The following is a 22,303-nucleotide window of genomic DNA, read 5'->3' on the forward strand; positions in this document are numbered from 1 at the left end:
CCGGGAGGTTTCACGGACGACAGCAGCGCCAGACTGGTCGGAGGAGCTGGGTGGCCCTGGGTACTGGGAGGGGCGGCTGTCCCAGGGCTCCGGCAGCGAGGGCGCCGGCGAGAAGCGCGGCTACAGCTGAGCGCTCTGCTGCCCTCCCGCTATTCCTCTTGGCGCCCGCTCACGGGGACAAAGTCCTCTCCGGGGTCCGCCGGCTCCTCTTCCGCAGCTGCGCACTTGGGAAGCGCGGGGCAGCCGGGGCCTAGAGGCACCGGAAGGGGTCGGCCGCCTGCGATGCCCCGGAAGTGACGCGCTCTCCCGAGCAGGTGAGGGCGCGGTGGACGCGGGGCCCCGGGGGCGGACGTGGCTTGGGCGTGAGGAGGGGCCTCGGCTTGGACCGCGGGGCACCGGGGCGCTGGGAGCGGGAGAGGCCCGGCCTAGGAGCCGAGAGGACTGGAGCGCTGCCGGTCTGCGAACCCGGGCGGTGGGGAGCGGCGCCGTGCTCCCCGGTCCTTCTCCGCTCCGCTCTCCCGCAGAACCGCGTTTTGGGGTCGGAGGTGCTGTCGGCCACCCGGGTGCTGCTGTCACAGGGATGGGTGCCGCGTGTGAATTCCGAGGCAAGTTGTTTAGGAATTTGCCTTGATCCAGGGCTGTAAGTACTAAACATTTTCCTCTGGAATGTTAAAGTGATGATTGGTCGTGTACACTCGCACGGGACAACATAAATATGTGTGCATTTGGGTGATAAAAAGTTGTGTATTGTAAACGCGCCTCCGGGAGGCGCGTTTCCAGAGAGTTCACTGTCTGCGGGTGGCTTTTGCCCAGTGAGACGGGGTTGTCCGTTCTGTTCCCGTTTTACGTTCTCGTAGCTCTAGATACCGAGGAATGGTGTTCACACAGACCTGTGGATGGGAATCGGAGGGGCTTGTTGGGCAGTGTCGCTGGAGAATACCTTTTGTAAAGGGGAGGACCCACTGTGAAAGGGGGACGGGAAAGTAGAAGTCAGTTGTTTTAAACACAAGTTCCTCCTCAGGCAGTTCTGTTTTAGCAGAGAGAACATAGCAAAAGTTGAGGAGCAGAAAATGGATTCCTTTGAAATTATCCTGGCCTTAGTCCTCTGGGAAGTCTATGTTTATTCGAATCTCAGTGGGAAGACTCCTGCCGTAAAATTCAGGTGTCACCAACAGCTGGGGGCCAGAGGACACTGTCACTTTGGGCAAGTGATTTAGCCTCTCTGACTTTCAGCCTCCTCTGCTTTAGATGGGCATAAAAAGTGTAAAGTGAAGAGTCAGTGCCGGGCGGGTGTCTCACGCCTGTAATCTCACTGGGAGACCGAGGCAGGTGGATCATCCTGACGTCGAGAGTTCAAGACCAGCCTGGCCAACATGATGAAACCCTGTCTCTATTAAAAATACAAAATTGAGCTGGGCATGGTGGTGGGCATGTGTAATCCCAGGTACTCGGGAGGCTGAGGCGGGTGGATCAACCTCGCCTCCATGAGGCGGAGGTTGCAGTGAGCTGAGATCCTGCCAGTGCACTCCAGCCTGGGCAACTCGAGCAAAACTCCCTCCCCCCCAAAATATGTATATACACATACACACACACAAATTAGCTGAGTGTGGTGGTGGGTGCCTGTAATCCCAGCTTCTTGGGAGGCTGAGGCACGAGAATTGCTTGAACCCAGGAGGCAAAGGTTGCAGGGAGGTGAGATCCTGCCACTGCACTCCAGCCTGAGCAACAGAGTGAGACTCTTGTCTAAAAAAAGCCCTGTCTGTGCTGAGGGCAGTGTTCTCATCTGTACTGTCCCATATGGTACCCACTGTTGACATGTGGCTATGAGCACTTAGATGTGGCCTGAGGGACTGAGTTTTCACATTTTACTTAATTTTAGCCTAATGGCCCCATGTGGCCTGTGGATACTATACTGGACAGCTCAAGGACAGCCTTGTTAGAAGGAATAAAGACACGGAAGAGCAGCGTGAAACAGTGGAATTTGTTCATCTGGCAAGGGAGGGCAACATCAGGTCTCCAAAGAGAAATTGAAAGGGCAAAAAGGAGGAAGCAGATGAGGCGAGATTCCGAGTTCAGGTCTCTGGTTGGCTTTGCAGCCTTCTCTGCAGTTCATCTCCTTCAGGTTCCGTGTCACCAGCATCAGGAAGCCTGGGTTCCAGAATATCCGGGCTGGGTGGTGCAGCGTTCCAGCAGGCTGAGCGGTGACTGTGCTTGTCTTGATGAGCCCGGGTTGTGTTTTTTCCCCAACCTGCTTTCATGCTCCACCCCTGACCCTTCCCATCTGATAGCTCTTGGGTGAGTCTGCCTCAGTTTCCCCAACTTTAAAATAAGGATGAAGTATTTTCTTCACAGAGTTTTATGAGGACTGAATGAGTTAATCCCTGAAAAATACTTAGAACAGTACTTTGCAAGTAGAGAGGTGGAGTTTTGAAGGTCTATTGTGAAATTATTTTCAGGTACTTTTTGTGTTTGGCACTACCATAAATGGGTGTTTTTCTTAATTTTAATATACAGTTGTTTGCAGCTGAAAGTTAAAAATACAACTTTTTTTTTTTTTTTTTTTTTTAGATAGAGTCTCGCTCTGTTGCTCAGGCTGTAGTGCAGTGGTACAATCTTAGCTCAGCGAGCCTCCACCTCCCGAGTTCAAGCCTCAGCCTCCTGAGTAGCCAGGACTACAGGCATATGCCACCACGCCTGGCTAATTTTTGTATTTTTAGTTGAGACGGGGTTTCACCATTTTGGCCAGGCCGATCTGGAACTCGACCTAATGATCCACCTGTTTGGCCTCCCAAACTGCTGGGATTACAGTCGTGAGCCACCGCGCCTGGCCGGGAGTGTTCTTTTATAACAAATTTAACTTCTTGAGTACATACAGGGCTATTTTAGATTGTTTATTCTTGTGTTTCTTTAATAAGTTGCATTTTTCAAGAAATTTGTTTATTTTACGTAAGTTGAGTCGTGATTGAATTTGCTGGCATGAAGTTGTTACTAGTGTTCTCTCCTCCTTTTTCTTTCTGTAAGGTGTGTTGAAAATAATCCTTTTAACATTCCTGGCAGTGGAGATTTGTGCTCTCCAGGTTTCCTGACCAGGCTAGCTAGAGCTGTGTTAGAGCGTGGCTTTTCAGCGAGCCTGTTTTTTTCCGTTACATTTTATTATCTGTCTATTTCTTTGTTTATTTCTGCTATGTATTATCCTTCTCCTTCTCACTTCGGGCTTGCTTTGCTCTTTCTGGTGTCTTGATTTGGACCTTAGGTTACTGATTTTAGCTCTTTCTTCTTTACCAAGGTAACCTTTAGAGCTGTAAGTTTCCTTCTAAACACAGCTGCAGCTGCATCTCTTAAATTCTGGTGTTTTGCATTTTCATTGTCATTCAGTTCAAAACATTTTCTAATTTCTCTTTTGATTTCTTCTTTGACCTATGGATTATTTAGAAGAAGCTTGTTTAATTTGCAGATATTTGGGATTTTCCTAGATATTTTCTAGCTATTGACTTTCAGTTTAATTCTAGTTAGAGAATAGACCCTATGGTTGATATTTGAGGGGGATTGGTTGGAGGTTGCTCATGTCCCTGATATAAAATGGAGTATTATTTGCATGTAAGCTACACGCATCCTTCATATACTGTTTTTCCCCCCCAGTCAGGAGCTCTGTCACCCAGGCTGGAGTGCAGTGGTGTGATCATGGCTCACTGCAGCCTCTAATTCTGGGCTTAAGTGATCCTCCCACCTTAACCTCCTAAGTAGCTGGTATTATAGGTGTGCACCACCATGCCCAGCTAATTTTCTTTCTTTATTTTTATTTTATTTTTTTGGTAGAGACAAGGTCTCACTATTTTGCCCAGGCTGTTCTCAAATTCCTGGCCTCAAGTGATCCTGCCACCTTCGCCTCCCAAATTGCTGGGATTACAGGTATGAGCCAGCCTTTCTGTATATGTTAAATAATCTCTAGATTATTTATACTACAATATAATATCAATACTGTGTATATAGTTGTTGTACTTTATTTTTTTTTTAATTAAAAAGGTTGTTGTATTGTTATTGTTTTTTTGTTTTTCGGATACTCTCTCCCTGAGGTTTGTTGACTCCACAGATGCGGGGGGCTGAGTGTACAGGGCTGAGTGTACACGACTTCAGTGTTTTGAGGCTTCTTTTGTGATGCATTGTATGCTCTGCTTTGGTGAATGTTCCACGTGCACCGGAAGATAGTGTATATTTTACAGTTGTTGGATGTACTGTTATATAAATGTCAACTTGATAAATATTTTGATAGTATTGTTTAGACTTGACGTTTTTACTGTTTTATTTTTCTATTTTTAGACAAAGGGTCTCAGGGCAGTTGTGGTGGCTCTGCTTGTAATCTCAGCACTTTGGGAGGCCAAGACAGAAGGATCGCTTGAGCCCAGGAATTTGAAACCAGCCTACGTAACCGGGAGACCCCCATCTCTGCAAAAAAAAACTTTTAAAAAATTTGTCAAGCACAGTGGCACTTACCTGCAGTCCCAGCTACTAAGGCGGCTGAGGCAAGAGGATCGCTTTAGTACGGGAGGTCAAGGCTGTAATGAGCTGTGATTACATCACTGCACTCCAGTTTGAGGTTTTTTTTTTTTTTTGAGACACCCTGTCTCAAAACATTCTCTCGTTCTGTTGCTCAGGCTGGAATGCAGCTTTGAATTCATGGGCTCTAGCGATCCTCCCACCTTAGCTTCCCAAGTAGCTAGAACCACAGGGGTGCCACTGGGCCCAGCTAATTTTTTTTCTTTTGGTAGAAATGAGGGTCTTGCTGTTTTGCCCAGGCTGGTCTCAAACTCGTACCTTCAAGAGATCCTTCTACCTTGGCCTCCCACAGTACTGAGATTACAGCCAGGAACCAGCTGGCTCTTTTTAACCCACTTTGTCAACCTCTGCCTTTCGCTTGGAATCTGTGAACATACCGTTTAATGAAACTACTCACACTTTCAGTGTTGTTTCCCACGTGTCCCCTCGATGTTCTGTTCTTTTGTTCTTTTTCTTCCCGTTGTTGGGATAGTTCTCAGCATTTCACGTATCTGTGGGCTTTCCGGATCTGTGTCTTTGGATTGTGTGTTGGTCATTGCTCGGGAGCTTCCAGTCTGTACACCTAGCCTTCACTGTCTGCTTAGAGTTAATGCTGTGTCCATCCCAGAAACAGGAGGCCTTGCTGTCATCTGGGTCCCTTTAATCCCCTGCTGACCTTTTCATTGTGCATTACCTCTGTGCAAAGTGGAAGCCCACTAAACAGTGTCCTTTGTCTACAGTCATACATACTGAAGAACTCTTAAGAGGAAAACGGTGGCATCTTGTACTTACCATTTCCGTGGCTCTCCCTTCCCTCTGCAAGAACCAGGCTTCCCTCCAGTATCATTTTCCTTCAACCTGAGGAACTTTCTTGGGCATTCCTTATTCAGCAGGGATATTAGCAATAAACTGTCTTGGTTTTCTACCACCTGAGAATCTTTATTTCACCTTCCTTTCTGAAAGATACTTTCCCTAGGTATGGAATGCCTTAGTACCTTTTTTCTTCATGCACTTGAAAATATCACTACCTGCTGGTTTAAAGTAGTGTGGATCCTGGCCTGCGTCCCGGAAGAGAAGAAGGGTGCTCTTGGGAAACCGCTGACCCCAAGCCCCACCTGGCACTCAGCAGCAGTGCGCCAGCGGCGGCCACACAGGTGTGGCTGCCGGGGACACTGGGGAGAAAGTCTGCGAGGATGCCTTTGCACCGTGTCCACAAATCTAAACTCATCTCAAAATCAGCGGTCCTTTAAAATATATTCACAGGAAGGGTAACAAGGGGAGGTGTCCCATGGAGAGGTGGCCCAACATGGTGGCTTGGTCAGTTGGGGAATGAGAGCACCTGTGTGGAGCAGGGAGGTGGCGCTGATGGCCCATCACAGTACGGCTTGAGCAGCTCCACACGTCTTAAAGAGCATGGAGGCCCAGTTTCTTATAGGCAGAGAATGGAGTGACCAAGACCACAAGAGAAAATTAGAATGACCCCAGAGTGCTGAACTGGAAACAAGGACGTCCTGCACGCAGCTGGCCTGCCACTTCCCAGGTGTCAGGGGCGGTCCAGGCCTCAGGAGAGGCTGAAGAACCTTCCAGCCCAAAGAGCCAAAGGAGGCGCGGCAGCTGCAGGCAGCGGGGATTGGGACGCAGACTTTCCTGCGGGGAGAGGCGCTGCTGGGACCGGGGCTCATGTGGGAGGGCCTGAGGAGGGGCTGCTGGTCATAGCCGGTCTCAGGGAAACACACATGGAATGTTCTGGGTGCAGGGAAGTCTGGTCAGCAACTGACTCAAGTGATTCAGGAGAAAGTTCTTTGTATTGTAACTGTGATTGCCTCAGAATTAAAGCAGAATAACGAAGGACCCCACAGAGGGAGTGACCCCCCCCGAAAGGAGGTGACCCCTTTTTGGAGGAGTGAGACCGATGCATCCAAGCTGCCTTGAGGAAGGAGGCAGGCAGTGTCCCCTCGTGTTCCCACACTGGCCTCGTGGCAAGTTTTCAGCCGTGCACCAGGGATCCTTTCTGTATGTGTCTCTCATACTCAGGATGGGGGGGAGCGCCTTGTAAGGTTTGTCCTGCGGGACCCGCTGAAGAATGGGGGGCTCGGGGAGCAGGCGGTGTTTGTGCTCGTGGTGAAGGGAGAAGGGCTGTCCTCTACTAGAAGGCAGGGTCGCCAACTTCCTCACTGTGCCCTTGGCACCTGCAGGATAGCTATTTGCCATGAGTGGCTGAATGCACGAGTGACCGCTGAAATGAGGCTTCGAGAGTGACAGTAGCTGGCACTTAGAGTCTGCAGCTCTGCCAGCTCTGTCGCTGTGGGGATCTGTTTCCACCCACACCACCATCAGGCATCAAAAGTATGGGTTTGCCACACCAACAATTCACCAGTCCCCTCCAGGCACCACCAGGCATCCTACAATTCACCAGTCCTCTCCAAATACCACCAGGCACCCTGTAATTCACCAGTCCCCTCCAGACACCACCAGGCATCCTACAATTCACCAGTCCTCTCCAGATACCACCAGGCACCCTATAATTCACCAGTCCCCTCCAGACACCACCAGGCGTTCTATAATTCACCAGTTCCCTCCAGACACCAGCAGGCATCCTACAATTCACCATTCCCTTCCAGATACCGCCAGGCACCCTGCAATTCTCCAGTGCCCTCCAGACACCACGAGGCATCCTACAATTCACCAGACCCCTCCAGATACGACCAGACATCCTACAATTCACCAGTCCCCTCCAGATACCACCAGGCATCCTACAATTCACCAGTCCTCTCCAGATACCACCAGGCACCCTGTAATTCACCAGTCCCCTTTGGACTCCACCAGGCATCCTATAATTCACCAGTCCCCTCCAGACACCACCAGGCATTCTACAATTCACCAGTCCCCTCCAGATACCACCAGGCATCCTACAATTCACGAGTGCCCTCCAGATGCCAACAGGCACCCTATAATTCTCCAGTTCCCTCCAGACACCACCAGGCATCCTACAGTTCACCAGTCGCCTCCAGATACCACCAGGCACCCTACAATTCACCAGTCCTCTCCAGATACCACCAGGCATCCTGTAATTCACCAGTCCCCTCCAGATACCACCAGGCACCCTGTAACTCACCAGTCCCCTCCAGATATCACCAGGCATCCTACAGTTCAGCAGTCCTCTTCAAATACCACCAGGCATCCTATAATTCACCAGTCCTCTCCAAATCCCACCAGGCACCCTACAATTCAGTTCAGTCTGACCCTGCCATGGTTTTCACGGACCCTGGGGTTAGGGGCTCAGTCACACCAAACCACCTCCCTCTTCAGATGCGAATTTCAGGGCACCCACACTTCTGTTCATCTTGGCTATACATTGGGGGTTCCTGCAACCCTTTCAGGTTTGATAATTTGCTGTAGTGGCTCACAGAACTGAGGAAGGCATTGCCAGTTTACTATAAAGGATGCCACAGGAGGCAGAGGCGGGCAGCTGGGTGAGGAGAGGCACAGGCGAGGCCTGGAGCACAGGAGCCTTTGTCCCTTGGAGGTTGTGTGTCTGCCCTTACAGCACAGTATGTGATCACCGAACCGAAAGCTTTCCAGGGCCCCTAGTTGAAGGATTTCCATGGAGGCCTCATCCTGGAGACATGGTCACTTATGAATTCAGCTTCCAGCCCCTCTCCCCTTTTTGGATGGGGGCGGTGGGGCTGAAAGGTCCAGGCTTCTCATCGTGTTTCCATCTTTATGATGACCAGCCCTGTCCCAAGGCCATCCAGGAGCCCACCAAGAGGTGCCTCTTTAGAACGGAAGACTATTCTTTCACTTGGGAAGTCTAAGGGATTTAGGAGCTTTGTGTCAGGCACTCCGGTCACCCCCATCACTCAGGAAATTACCAGTGTTCTGAGCACTTTGTGTCAGGAGCCAGGAGCAGAGGCCAAGCATCTGCTTCTCATTCTCCTAGTGCGACAGCGATCCACCGTTGTCTAGCCATGTGGATCGCTCAGCCCGTCCTCACCCCCAGCCCTGTCCTTACAGCTCTGCATCCTAAGTACGAGTGTCCTTGCAGCTGAGGAGGCTGAGGCTACACAGGTGCGTGGCCATCCCTGAGACTTGGTTTCCAGAGCCTGGATGCTTAGCTGCTATGACCCGTGTTTACTATTTTTTTTGTGTTCCTATTTATCTTTAAAATTGCCTGAGATGACCCACTTAATAATTAATATTTGATTAATAATATTTGAATGAATGGGCGTCTTTATTTTCAAGAAGTTTTGACTTGCAGTTCAGTTTCCTTTTTAATATTTTCGTTGAGCGGATACTTGATATTCATGAGGGCGTGTCTAGTGTTGTGGGCAATTTAATGTTTTACATCCTTTGCACAGAAAGCCCAGTCCTGAGTCACAGATGGGCTGACTGGGTCAGGGCAGAGAGGGTGAGTGCCCAGGAACATCGGATTCATCAGTTCACTTGTTTGTTTCAGAAACAGGCGCTGAGGCTGCTGCGTGGGGCCCTCCTCTTTAGTTTCTGTTTCATGCCCAGGATTCAACCAAGTATCTCATTTTGCCAATCCGACTTCTGTAGGGGCCATGACACCTGCCAGGCTTTTCTCAGCAAGATCGAGGACCATGTTTGAGGGCATGGGGCACTGGGCTTCGTCCACGCAGGCTGGCCTCAAGCCCAGCCAGCCACCACCACGGCAGGTTTCTCCCAGGCTGCTCTCAGTCAGCTGTGCGGACCTCGTCAAGCATCAGGAGCTCCCGGGAAAGAAGCCACTCTCTGAGAAAAAGCTGGTGAGACTTCTGAGGTTAGAGGCCCCAGGTCTGCCCTGGGAGTAGAGCAGCTTCCTGTCCACTCCTCAGAAAGTACAGGGGGTACTTTCGGGTCCTCCTCTTGATCTCATCTCTGTTGATATTAGTTGATGATGTTACTGATGGGGGCACGTGGAGCTTCTTGAAAATGATGGGGTGAAATGCAGGCCTGTGTGCTAAGTCCCACACTCAGCAAATCCCAGCAGTCTGGGAGAGGCGCTGAGTGCTTGGAGAGCCATTGTATAGGCTGCTCATTTTGCCATGAGCCTGGGTATCTTACATGTATATTACATATATCCTTTAATATATGTGGCTGTTTCTTAATTTAAAACCCATCGGGGGCCAGGCGCGGTGGCTCATGCTTGTAATCTCAACCCTTTGGGAAGCTGAGGCAGGCAGATCACTTGAGGTCAGGAATTCGAGACCAGCCTGGTGAAAACCCATCTCTACTAAAAATTAATAAATAACAAATGGAGGAAATAGACTTTCTGTTCTTTAAGCCTTACAAGTTTTTCTTGTTCTGTTTACCAAAACCTCCTATTTGAAACATGATTCTCTCTAGTAAATTCAAGAAAATGCAAGTTTATGACTTACTTCATTCCTCCTGAATGGAGGGGCTACAGATAAGCATCACTGGGGCAAACTGCACTTCAGGGGAAAAGCCGCTGTGGCGGGAAGTGTGCTCAAATAGCTGAGGTGTCGCACAGGCCTGCTTCATCCCCAGAAGAGAAGGCGAGTCTAGGTGTGGTCCTCCCTGTCTGGGGGACATTACAGGTTGAGATTTGGAAGTCGCAGTTCATGGCTTTTCCACATGGTGGTGCCAAAGAACCTTAAAATGTTTGTGTATTTTCTTTTAAAAGAAAAAAAAAGATGCATTTGAGGAATATTGGATGGGAGTGCAGAAGCAGCAGGCCTGGGTGGCTGTTGGGTGTGGTGCGTCTGTCTGTGCACGTGGCAGAAACCAGGCGCCCACCCCAGGGTGTGGTGAGGCTGCAGCACCCTGGGCCGAGGGAGTTGACCCTTCTGTGGTCAGAGCTGCTGTGTAGTGAACAGTAACCTGGTTAGTTCTCTCTCTTCAACCAGACTGCACCTACCTCAATGACCTCGAGATCAGCTTTCCCTCCAGCAAGGGGCTCTGTTTGCATCACTAGGTTTTTACAGCAAGGGGTTCTGTTTGCATCACTAGGTTTTTACAGTGAGCCTTGTTTGCTTCAGGCCCCAGAAAATACTCTGTTCAGAGTCGAAAGCCTGGCAATTGTGCAGGCACGACTCTAACTCCGTTTCTCTATGGCATCCTGGGAAATTAGAACTTTGAGAGTAAGGTTCTACTATTTCAGGAATGGTTTTTTTTTGGAATGGAAAGACACATTATTTAATGAATATTTCATAAACAAGATGTAGGTGTTTTAGGTTAGAAATGCTGGGTTTTGGTTTGTTTTTAAGTTAGTCTCACCCAGAATAAGAAGTGCTGAATCTTTTGAAGTGTGGGTCCATACAGAATACTTAGTCTGCATTGTGGGTTTACCTCTGTCTACAAATGCTGCCGACTGCTGGGAGCTGCTTTATCTTTGAATTTTAGAAGAGATTAGCCATGTTAGTGTCATTAACCTCTAATTTTAATAGACTGTCACAGATAGAAGTACCTCTCAAATGGATGTGTGGTCTCTTGAAAGGCCCTCAAGTGCTGAGATGACGTGGGATGCTTGTGCTTTCTGTAGAAAAGGTGTTTTGTGGACTGTCGGAGAGTGCTTGTCTGTGGAGGAAACGGAGGCGCCGGGGCAAGCTGCTTCCACAGTGAGCCCCGCAAGGAGTTTGGAGGCCCTGATGGAGGGGACGGAGGCAATGGCGGGCATGTCATTCTGAGAGGCAGGTGCCCTGGGGGTCCACGGGCGGACTTGGGGAGGGGCCTGAGTCTGCATGTGCATTTGAACTGAAAACCTGATGTATGGGCAGGTGCAGTGGCTCATACCTGTAATCCCAGCATTTTGGGAGGCTGAGGATCACTTGAGCCCAGGAGTTTGAGACAAGCCTAGGCAACATAGTGAGACCCTGTCTCTTAAAAAAAAAAAAAAATAACCAGATGTGATGGCACACACTGATAGTCCCAGCTACGTGGGGTTGGGGCATGGAGATCGCTTGAGCCCAGGAGGTGGAGGCTGCAGTGAGCTCCCTGCACTCCATCCTGGCTGACAGGGAGACCCTGCCTTAAGAAAACCAAGACCCCTGACATCTGGATGTCATTTTTATACAATACACGGATGTCCATAAACAGCACGCACACAGAAGCAGCTTCGAGCACGTTTCATCTTGTTTTCTGATTTCAGGAGCACAGTGTTTCCTGTCTGGGCACCTGACGTGCTGGCCGCGTGAGAGCATGAGGCTGTGCGGTGGCTGCCGCGGGTGCTGCCAGGTGCTGGTGGTTTTCCCACTCACTTGGCACAAGCGCGACGGTGAGCTGAGGGCGAGGCGTTCACAGCAGAATCCTAGGATGTAGCCACTTTAAAAAATTAGTAATTTAAAAATTTTCAGAAATGATAGCACTTTTGGAAGGAAAATAAGAAGTTCACTTTTAAAAAGTCATGTTGCTGGTTTTGTGACTTCTGCCGCAGCCTCACTCCATGCTTCCATACGCATTTTTAAGGTTCTTAAAAGGGACACACAGATGTTAGCAGTAGGCCATGGCTGTCTTAAAGGGACTGAGACTCTTGTTCTCACTTTAGTTGATCAGCAAGTCAAGTCCCTATCATCGGTCCTGTCAAGGTACCAGGGTTTCAATGGAGAAGATGGCGGCAGTAAAAACTGCTTCGGGCGCAGTGGCGCTGTCCTCTACATCCAGGTGAGCCGAGGCTGCCAGAGCTGGCCCTGTCCCTGTTGTTCTGGATCATTTGGCTCCTGGGGCCACCCAGGAGACCCCTGTGACTTGATGCCCACAGCCAGGAAACAGTGCAGTGCAAATGGAGGCAGCGGCAGTGGGAAAGCAGCCCTGCCCCCAAAGCAAACCCCAGACAGCAGCCCCGCCCCCAAAGCAAACCCCAGACAGGCATTTGTACCAGGGTCCCGCGATGTGCATGTCACCTAGCGAAAACTCATGAAATGATTCTCTTAGAATCTGGAGCCCACAGCGTCCACACTTCCTCCATCTCTGGCGCCATGAGCCACCCTCTGACTGAGGAGGCCACTGCCACCCAGCGGACCTGGGCATCTTTTTTGCCAGTGAAGTTCACTCTTCTCTTAGATTAGCTGTTTTGTTCCGGTTGCTTCCGTTCACGCTAATGTTTTGGAAACACTATTTGCAAAAGCCCTTTGTGCAGTTAGAAGGGTGTGTACCCAGCCCCATGAAATCCCTGGAGCACTGGGACCTTTTTCTTATATTCCAGGGCTGTTAGCGGAGGTGAGTGGGGTGGGGCTGCACCACCCCATTCCTAAACTGGCAGCCGCCAGCGGGCACAGTCCACTCTTGTTGTCTTCCCTTAGCGCTTGCTTCAGGAGAGTTACGGCCGCCTTTCCTCACTGCTCATACAGCTCAGCTGATGAGCGCCTACTGTTTCCCAGGTCCCCGTGGGCACGCTGGTGAAGGAGGGAAACAGAGTTGTGGCTGACCTGGCTCACCTGGGTGATGAGTACATTGCCGCACTGGGAGGGGCAGGAGGGAAAGGCAACCGCTTCTTCCTGGCCAACGACAACCGTGCCCCTGTGACCTGCACCCCTGGACAGCCAGGACAGCAGCGAGTTCTCCACCTGGAGCTGAAGACGGTGGCCCACGCTGGGATGGTAAGTGTCCCCTCTGCCAACAGCATCTGTACACATTGAACTCTAGAAAATCCCTGTTCTCCATGGGGGTTTGCCAGTGGCCAAGAAGAGAACAGCTGTGCGGCTCACAGTTTTCCTATGAGGACAATGCTGACTTGGTCACCCTTGTGAATCCCGCAGTCCTGAAATCCTCCCACGAATCAAGTTAGTTACAGACCGCACTAACACAGGTGCTGCCGAGGGCCATGCCACCATCTTCCCTCTCTCCTCCAGGTGGGATTCCCCAGCTGCCGAGGGCTACACCACCATCTTCCCTCTCTCCCCGAGGTGGGATTCCCCAGCTGCTGAGGGCCACGCCACCATCTTCCCTCTCTCTCCTAGGTGGGATTCCCCAATGCCGGGAAATCCTCACTTCTCCGGGCCCTTTCAAATGCCAGACCTGCCGTGGCCTCCTACCCATTCACCACCCTGAAGCCCCACGTCGGGATCGTCCACTATGAAGGCCACCAACAAATAGCAGGTAGAACTTCCAGAAATCTCTCACAGGTTAGACTTAATGATGTAATTCAGAAAAATAATCACGTGGCTCTTAAATTTAGCTTTCCATTTAAAATGTAGCATAGGTTTTCCTGATTTAAACAATTTTTTTTTTTTTTAATGGAGTCTCACTCTGTCACCCAGGCTGGAGTACAGTGGCATAATCTCGGCTCACTGCAACCTCCACCCCCTATATTCAAGTGATTCTCCTGCCTCAGCCTCCTGAGTAGCTGGGATTACAGGCATATGCCATCACGCCCAGTTAATTTTTTGTGTTTTTAGTAGAGACGGGGTTTCACTATGTTGGCCTGGCTGGTCTCCAACTCCTGATCTCAAGTGATCTGCCCACCTCAGCCTCCCAAAGTGCTGGGATTACAGGCATGAGCCACTGGGCCTGGCTTTAATTTATACAATTTTAATCAGCCTGTTCTCTATGAAAATTAGGTTCCCACCCCATCCCCCTGGGCATCTGTCAGTTACGGTTTAGAAACCTGAGTTGAAATTTCAGCCTGAGGACATTATTTCTTCCCACTCGGTTTGTCCCTCGCTTTCATCTGTGGAGGCTCAGCACCGTCACAACACGTGGCTTCAAAGCTTTCCTGTGCCATTTGAAAGAATAAAACTTCTTCCCAGAAAACAACATACCCATTAAAAGTAGCCTGCTGGTGAGGTTATTCGTACGGCACTTTATATCTGCAGAGTACTCTCTAGTAATTTCTATCAGTAATCAAATTATTAGTAGGGTGCAGGAAGCCATTTTCCTTTTTTTGAATCTCATTTGAAGCTGGAAAGATAAGAAGGGGTTAAGTGTCTCCTGCTAGACAGATCCATCATCGTGCTGGTCTCCCAGCCATCACAGAGCATTCAATTCCTTGGCTGGCAGTTAGTCCAGTGAATCACACGGATGATCAGATGGCTTCAGTTCAAGCCATTCCTTGAAAGGAAAGTGTTAGAGCTCAGGAAATCCAGCCTCCATGGTGGGCTCCAGGCCTCCCCTCCCAGACTTGAGGTGGAAGGCGCACTTGGTGCTGGGTGGGACCAGTAGTGACCCTGTGTGCCTGTCTTCCCTGCAGTGGCCGACATCCCTGGCCTCATACGAGGCGCCCACCAGAACAGGGGCCTGGGGTCCGCCTTCCTCAGGCACATTGAGCGCTGCTGCTTTCTCTTGTTCGTGGTGGATCTTTCTCTGCCTGAGCCGTGGACTCAAGTGGACGATTTAAAATACGAACTGGAGATGTACGAAGAGGGCCTATCTGAGAGGCCCCACGCAATCGTCGCAAATAAGATTGACCTCCCTGAAGCCCAAGCCAATCTGTCCCAGCTCCGGGATCACATGGGGCAGGAGGTCATCGCACTGTCGGCGGTGACCGGTGAGAACCTGGAGCAGCTGCTGCTGCACCTAAAGGTGCTGTATGACGCCTACATGGAGGCCAAGCTGGGCCAGGGCTGCAAGCCGCTCAGGTGGTAGCTGCGGCAGAGCGGGTGACTTTTGGGCCTCTGGCCGAGCAAACCTGAGTGTGAACTCTGTGGCTTCGAATGCATAAAGAAAGTGCCTTGTGGACATGGCGGAGTTGTGGTGCTTTTAGCTCTCAGGGGCCCCACCTGCCGGCCTGGGTTGTCCTCAGGTAGGGGAGCATTCTGTGCCCCCTGCCCTCCTGGATTTCCTGCACTTGTCCGTGTGCACCAAGTGATAGCCAGCTGACTCATCTGTGCTGATTAACACCCCTAATGAGGTGTTGGGGTGCCCACGCCACAGTGGCCCTGCTGCTGACCCAGGTCTCCGCAGCGCATGCATAGACTCTCGGGGGAGCTCAGCATAACCACACAGCCGGAGCCCCAGGTCAGCAGGGCAGAGCGGCCTTAGCACAGGGCCCTTCCAGACTCCGCGGCTTGCTGCAGAGGGAGACCTCTGGATCCACACTGGGGTTGGGTACGCCCCACAGTCCTACACACAACCCGGGACCAGTGTCAGGGAGGCTCACTGCCGCCCCCAGTGGTGGGGACGAGGACGTGAGTCCAGGCAGAGCGGTGAGTGCAGCTGTGTGCTTTTCTCTAGCACCAGCCGTCTGAGAAGAGCAGTGAGGGCCAGCCCCTTCCTGTCCTTCAAAACCCGCCATGTGCTGGCTGGGAGCCTCAGGCTTCACGACTGAATGCACTCAATATCCGCCCAGGCTACAGGATTCCGGCTGGGCTGCCGTGTGCATGGCGAGTTGCTCACTAAAGGGGGTGTGGGCCAGGGAATATCAGCATTACTGCCAGAAGGCGATGCGATGTGGGCAGGTGTGGTGACAAGTGGAAGGACACTCATGCCTGCTGATGTAGGGCAGAATTTCCATTCAGCTCCATTTGCTGGGGATTGGAGGAGAACCCTTGTGCAGGTCCAGGCGGTTGCCAAGCCTTCCCTGACCCTCTGGGAGATGACGGCCTCTTCCCTTGGTGGGACGGCAGCTGAGGGAGCCTGTGTTTGCCCCTCAAGGCAGCTGCATCATCTTTTCTGTCTGATCGCAAGGGCCCACAGGACAAGGACAGCTCAACTGCTGGCAGCCTGCCTGTCTCACAGAAGCCCCCAAGTAGTCTCATGTCTCTTACATATCCCTGAGGGCCCCTAAGAAAGAAAGTGGAGGGAAACTTGGGAGGCTGAGGTGGGAGGATCACATGAGCCTGGAAGGTCAAGGCTGCAGTGAGCTGTGATTGCACCACTGTACTCCAGCCTGAGTGATAGGGCAGGACCCTTTCTCAAAAAAAAAAGTGGAGGACAAAAAAGCAGAGAAGTGTGACCAGAGGGGAACCCTTGGCCCTTATGGGAGAGACAACGCCACATTGTAGAAAATGCATGCTGTGTTGGGGTGCCCCTGGCACACTAGGTGGGCTTTCTGCATCAATTCTCTTTTGATCTTACATCAAATCTGCAGCGAGAACATGACAGTCCTTTTACCCGAAGCTTTATTTTAATGTCTTCTAATTTCAAAGGTCCTTCTGTCCTAGAAGCCAGAGACGGTTTTGCATCTATGCGCTTTTCCTTTCAGGCCACCACAAAGGGTTTTGTGGAATCAACCCAGGCCAGAGCCATAATTATCCCTGGCTTTCATCTAGGTGCTCTTACGGGAGAGGCTCAAGATGCCTCGTGGTGCCCCCTGCACTAAGCCCCCAGCCCAGCCTCCCCGAGGCTGGAAACCTTTATCTGGGCCTGACTCCCAGGCTGCCCGGAGGCCAGACCATCACCTTTTACTGAAGCTGGGGCTCCAGAGGGGGAAGTCAGTATGAGCCAGTTTGCCCAGAAATTACCTTGCTGCAAAAAGCCCCAAGACATCTCCTTGCCACACACACAGCTTTGGCAGCCCTGTCCTGAAAGCTGACATGTTTCTCTCTAACACTGTTCTCACTTGAGGGGGAGAAACTCCACACCTTTCTCTCTAACACTGTTCTCACTGAGGGGAAACTCCACACCTTTCTCTCTAACACTGTTCTCACTGGGGGGGAACTCCACACCTTTCTCTCTAACACTGTTCTCACTTTTGGGGGGGAAACTCCACACCTTTCTCTCTAACACTGTTCTCACTGGGGGGGAACTCCACACCTTTCTCTCTAACACTGTTCTCACTGGGGGGAACTCCACACCTTTCTCTCTAACACTGTTCTCACTGGGGGGGAACTCCACACCTTTCTCTCTAACACTGTTCTCACTTTTGGGGGGGAAACTCCACACCTTTCTCTCTAACACTGTTCTCACTGCGGGGGAACTCCACACCTTTCTCTCTAACACTGTTCTCACTTTTGGGGGGGAACTCCACACCTTTCTCTCTAACACTGTTCTCACTGGAGGGAAACTCCACACCTTTCTCTCTAACACTGTTCTCACTGGGGGGGAACTTCACACCTTTCTCTCTAACACTGTTCTCACTTTTGGGGGGGAAACTCCACACCTTTCTCTCTAACACTGTTCTCACTGGGGGGAAACTCCACACCTTTCTCTCTAACACTGTTCTCACTGCGGGGGAACTCCACACCTTTCTCTCTAACACTGTTCTCACTTTTGGGGGGGAAACTCCACACCTTTCTCTCTAACACTGTTCTCACTGGGGGGAACTCCACACCTTTCTCTCTAACACTGTTCTCACTGGGGGGGAACTCCACACCTTTCTCTCTAACACTGTTCTCACTGGGGGGAACTCCACACCTTTCTCTCTAACACTGTTCTCACTGGGGGGGAACTCCACACCTTTCTCTCTAACACTGTTCTCACTTTTGGGGGGGAAACTCCACACCTTTCTCTCTAACACTGTTCTCACTGGGGGGAAACTCCACACCTTTCTCTCTAACACTGTTCTCACTGCGGGGGAACTCCACACCTTTCTCTCTAACACTGTTCTCACTTTTGGGGGGGAAACTCCACACCTTTCTCTCTAACACTGTTCTCACTGGGGGGAAACTCCACACCTTTCTCTCTAACACTGTTCTCACTGGGGGGAACTCCACACCTTTCTCTCTAACACTGTTCTCACTGGGGGGGAACTCCACACCTTTCTCTCTAACACTGTTCTCACTGGGGGGAACTCCACACCTTTCTCTCTAACACTGTTCTCACTGGGGGGGAACTCCACACCTTTCTCTCTAACACTGTTCTCACTTTTGGGGGGGAAACTCCACACCTTTCTCTCTAACACTGTTCTCACTGGGGGGAAACTCCACACCTTTCTCTCTAACACTGTTCTCACTGGGGGGGAACTCCACACCTTTCTCTCTAACACTGTTCTCACTGGGGGGAAACTCCACACCTTTCTCTCTAACACTGTTCTCACTGCGGGGGAACTCCACACCTTTCTCTCTAACACTGTTCTCACTTTTGGGGGGGAAACTCCACACCTTTCTCTCTAACACTGTTCTCACTGGGGGGAAACTCCACACCTTTCTCTCTAACACTGTTCTCACTGGGGGGGAACTCCACACCTTTCTCTCTAACACTGTTCTCACTTTTGGGGGGGAAACTCCACACCTTTCTCTCTAACACTGTTCTCACTGGGGGGGAACTCCACACCTGTCTCTCTAACACTGTTCTCACTGGGGGGAACTCCACACGTTTCTCTCTTAACACTGTTCTCACTGGGGGGGAACTCCACACCTTTCTCTCTAACACTGTTCTCACTTTTGGGGGGGAAACTCCACACCTTTCTAACACTTCTCACTGGGGGGAAACTCCACACCTTTCTCTCTAACACTGTTCTCACTTTTGGGGGGGAAACTCCACACCTTTCTCTCTAACACTGTTCTCACTGGGGGAAACTTCACACCTTTCTCTCTAACACTGTTCTCACTTTTGGGGGGAACTCCACACCTTTCTCTCTAACACTGTTCTCACTGGGGGGAACTCCACACCTTTCTCTCTAACACTGTTCTCACTGGGGGAAACCCACACCTTTCTCTCTAACACTGTTCTCACTGGGGGGGAACTCCACACCTTTCTCTCTAACACTGTTCTCACTTTTGGGGGGGGAAACTCCACATCTTTCTCTCTAACACTGTTCTCACTTGCGGGGGGAACTCCACAGCTTTCTCTCTAACACTGTTCTCACTTGGCGGGGGAACTCCACAGCTTTCTCTCTAACACTGTTCTCACTGGGGGGAACTCCACACCTTTCTCTCTAACACTGTTCTCACTGGGGGGAACTCCACACCTTTCTCTCTAACACTGTTCTCACTGGGGGAAACTCCACACCTTTCTCTCTAACACTGTTCTCACTGGGGGGGAAACTCCACACCTCTCTCTCTAACACTGTTCTCACTGGGGGAAACTTCACACCTTTCTCTCTAACACTGTTCTCACTTTTGGGGGGAACTCCACACCTTTCTCTCTAACACTGTTCTCACTGGGGGGAAACTCCACACCTTTCTCTCTAACACTGTTCTCACTGGGGGGAAACTCCACACCTTTCTCTCTAACACTGTTCTCACTGGGGGGAAACTCCACACCTTTCTCTCTAACACTGTTCTCACTGGGGGAAACCCACACCTTTCTCTCTAACACTGTTCTCACTGGGGGAAACCCACACCTTTCTCTCTAACACTGTTCTCACTGGGGGGGAACTCCACACCTTTCTCTCTAACACTGTTCTCACTGGGGGGAACTCCACACCTTTCTCTCTAACACTGTTCTCACTGGGGGAAACCCACACCTTTCTCTCTAACACTGTTCTCACTGGGGGAAACCCACACCTTTCTCTCTAACACTGTTCTCACTGGGGGAAACCCACACCTTTCTCTCTAACACTGTTCTCACTGGGGGAAACCCACACCTTTCTCTCTAACACTGTTCTCACTTGCGGGGGGAACTCCACACCTTTCTCTCTAACACTGTTCTCACTGCGGGGGGAACTCCACACCTTTCTCTCTAACACTGTTCTCACGGGGGGGGAAACTCCACACCTTTCTCTCTAACACTGTTCTCACTGTGGGGAACTCCACACCTTTCTAACACTGTTCTCACTGGGGGGGAAACTCCACACCTTTCTCTCTAACAGTTCTCACTTGGGGGGGAACTCACACCTTTCTAACACTGTTCTCTCTGGGGGGAACTCCACACCTTTCTCTCTAACACTTTTCTCACTTTTGGGGGGAAACTTCACACCTTTCTCTCTAACACTGTTCTCACTGGTGGGAAACCCACACCTTTCTCTCTAACACTGTTCTCACTGGGGGGAAACTCCACACCTTTCTCTCTAACACTATTCTCACTTGGGGGCGAACTCCACACCTTTCTAACACTGTTCTCACTTGGGGGGAACTCCACACCTTTCTCTCTAACACTGTTCTCACTGGGGGGAAACTCCACACCTTTCTCTCTAACACTGTTCTCACTTGGGGGGGGAACTCCACACCTTTCTCTCTAACACTGTTCTCACTGGGGGGGAACTCCACACCTTTCTAACACTGTTCTCACTGGGGGGAACTCCACACCTTTCTCTCTAACACTGTTCTCACTGGGGGGAATCTCCACACCTTTCTCTCTAACGCTGTTCTCACTTGGGGGGGGAACTCCACACCTTTCTAACACTTTTCTCACTTGGGGGGGAACTCCACACCTTTTTCTCTAACACTGTTCTCAGTGAGGGTGTTAAATCACCAGTGGGTTTCACCAGTTTGTGTCTTCCTGTCTAGGAAGAAATTTTGCCATTTTGCTTTTCAAATGGGATATATAATTCACATACTATAAAATTTTTCACTTTATGTAATTCAGTGATTTTTCGTACGTTCAGAAGGTTGTGCAGCCATCACTCCTAATTCCCGAAAGTTTTCTTCACCTCAGAACAGTGTCCCACTTAGCATGAACCCCTCTCCCGGGCACCCACCTGTCTACCTTCTGTCCTTAGGGGCCTGCCTTCCAGACAGATTCTTAAGTCGGAGTGTGCACTACCTGGCTATCTGGGGGGGGACTTTAGCAGCCATGCCTGGGGTGGTTGACGCTGCTGTCCTGAGTTAGGGAAGGGACCGCAGGTGCAGCCAGCCCCCAGTAGTCAGCACGTGTGGCCTGCCTAGGCTGCTCCTATGCAGGGACCCAGGAGCCTTTAGGCTGCTCCTAATTTGAAACTATTTTTATTTCTTTTTTATTATTTTGAGACTGAGTCTCATTTTGTTGCCCAGGCTGGAGTGCAGTGGCACAGTGTCGGCTCACTGCAACCTTTGCCTCCCAGGTTCAAGCAATTCTCCTGCCTCAGCCTCCCAAGTAGCCGGGATTACAGGTGCACACCACCCCGCCTGGCTAATTTTTATATTTTTAGTAGAGATGGGGTTTCGCCTTGTTGACCAGGATGGCCTTCCAAAGTGCTGGGATTCCAGGTGTGAGCCACTGCTCCTGGCCCTGAAACTATTTTTAAAAGGCAGTGGTGCTGAGAGGCTTGTTCTGAGGGAGGGTCTCCGGTAATTAAGGTTGGATCTGTCAGCTCCTCTCCCTGAATTCCAGCTGTGCCAGCCCTACTTCTTGCTGTTTCTGCAAGAATTGATCTCTTTTTGCAAGCCATCCAGCCACTCCCCCTTAGTCAACTGGGGCGTTGTCTGTTGACATCTTGCCGCAGTGGACAAGGACATGGCTGCGTCCCACCAGCTGCCCCCCGCATCACAGCAATGCAGAGTCCACCCGGGGAGGACCCAGCCGCCCCCCAGCCCCTCACTTTCCTTGGGCTCCTGTCTGTGCTGTGTGGATTTGCCTCAGTTCCTCTGCCCCAAGGATGTTTCTGGTTTTCTGGTGCCTGGTGACATTTTCTAGTGTCCTCAGCTTCCTTTTTCCCGTAGGCTTCTTCATGTCGGCCTCCTTCTCCCTCTGGACCTGCTTCCTTGTGGGGCCAGAGACGCAGGCCAGAAGCGAGGCCACCCAGCAACCCCACAGCCAGAGGCCTTGTGCCACTGTGCTGGGCACCTCCGAGTCTCTTCTTAGTCACTCTGTCCTGTGGGTCATCATCCTGCAGTGGGTGCCCCCGGGTGTCCACTTGGGGCTATCAGACACTTGGCCTTGGCAGGAAGTCTGAAGATGGAGGACCTGGGTTTCAGGGGACACAGTTTCCCTCAGTTTCCCACCTCGGCCCTGAGCAGCACCCCCATGCCTGGCGTCCTTCCGCCCATAGCTCGCCGCTCACTTGCTCCTGAGGCAAACCTCTAGCCCCTGCAGGACTTCCGAGGGTCCAGGCCTGGCCCAAGCTTGTGGGGACCTC

General features: G+C 51.1%; 1 protein-coding gene across 21 annotated transcripts; it reads left to right on the forward strand.

Annotated features, from left to right (window-relative positions):
• The first annotated feature begins 271 nt into the window (after positions 1–271).
• On the forward strand, positions 272–15,165 carry MTG2 (mitochondrial ribosome associated GTPase 2). Of its 21 annotated transcripts, none has more exons than XM_078372050.1 (9): positions 272–314; positions 3,817–3,909; positions 8,990–9,299; positions 11,036–11,183; positions 11,642–11,767; positions 12,038–12,153; positions 12,870–13,088; positions 13,449–13,587; positions 14,678–15,165. In XM_078372050.1, exons 3-9 carry the CDS (start codon positions 9,096–9,098, stop codon positions 15,070–15,072), a joined length of 1,347 nt encoding a protein of 448 aa, XP_078228176.1. In that variant the 5' UTR covers positions 272–314; positions 3,817–3,909; positions 8,990–9,095; the 3' UTR covers positions 15,073–15,165. The 21 variants fall into 21 exon arrangements, with proteins under 21 accessions (XP_078228176.1, XP_054111489.1, XP_078228184.1 ...); XM_054255514.2 differs by having other exon boundaries at positions 9,091–9,299; XM_078372047.1 differs by having other exon boundaries at positions 290–640.
• The last annotated feature ends 7,138 nt before the right edge of the window (positions 15,166–22,303 follow it).

The sequence above is a fragment of the Callithrix jacchus genome, chromosome 5, assembly GCF_049354715.1.
Source record: "Callithrix jacchus isolate 240 chromosome 5, calJac240_pri, whole genome shotgun sequence".
NCBI lineage: Eukaryota > Metazoa > Chordata > Mammalia > Primates > Cebidae > Callithrix > Callithrix jacchus.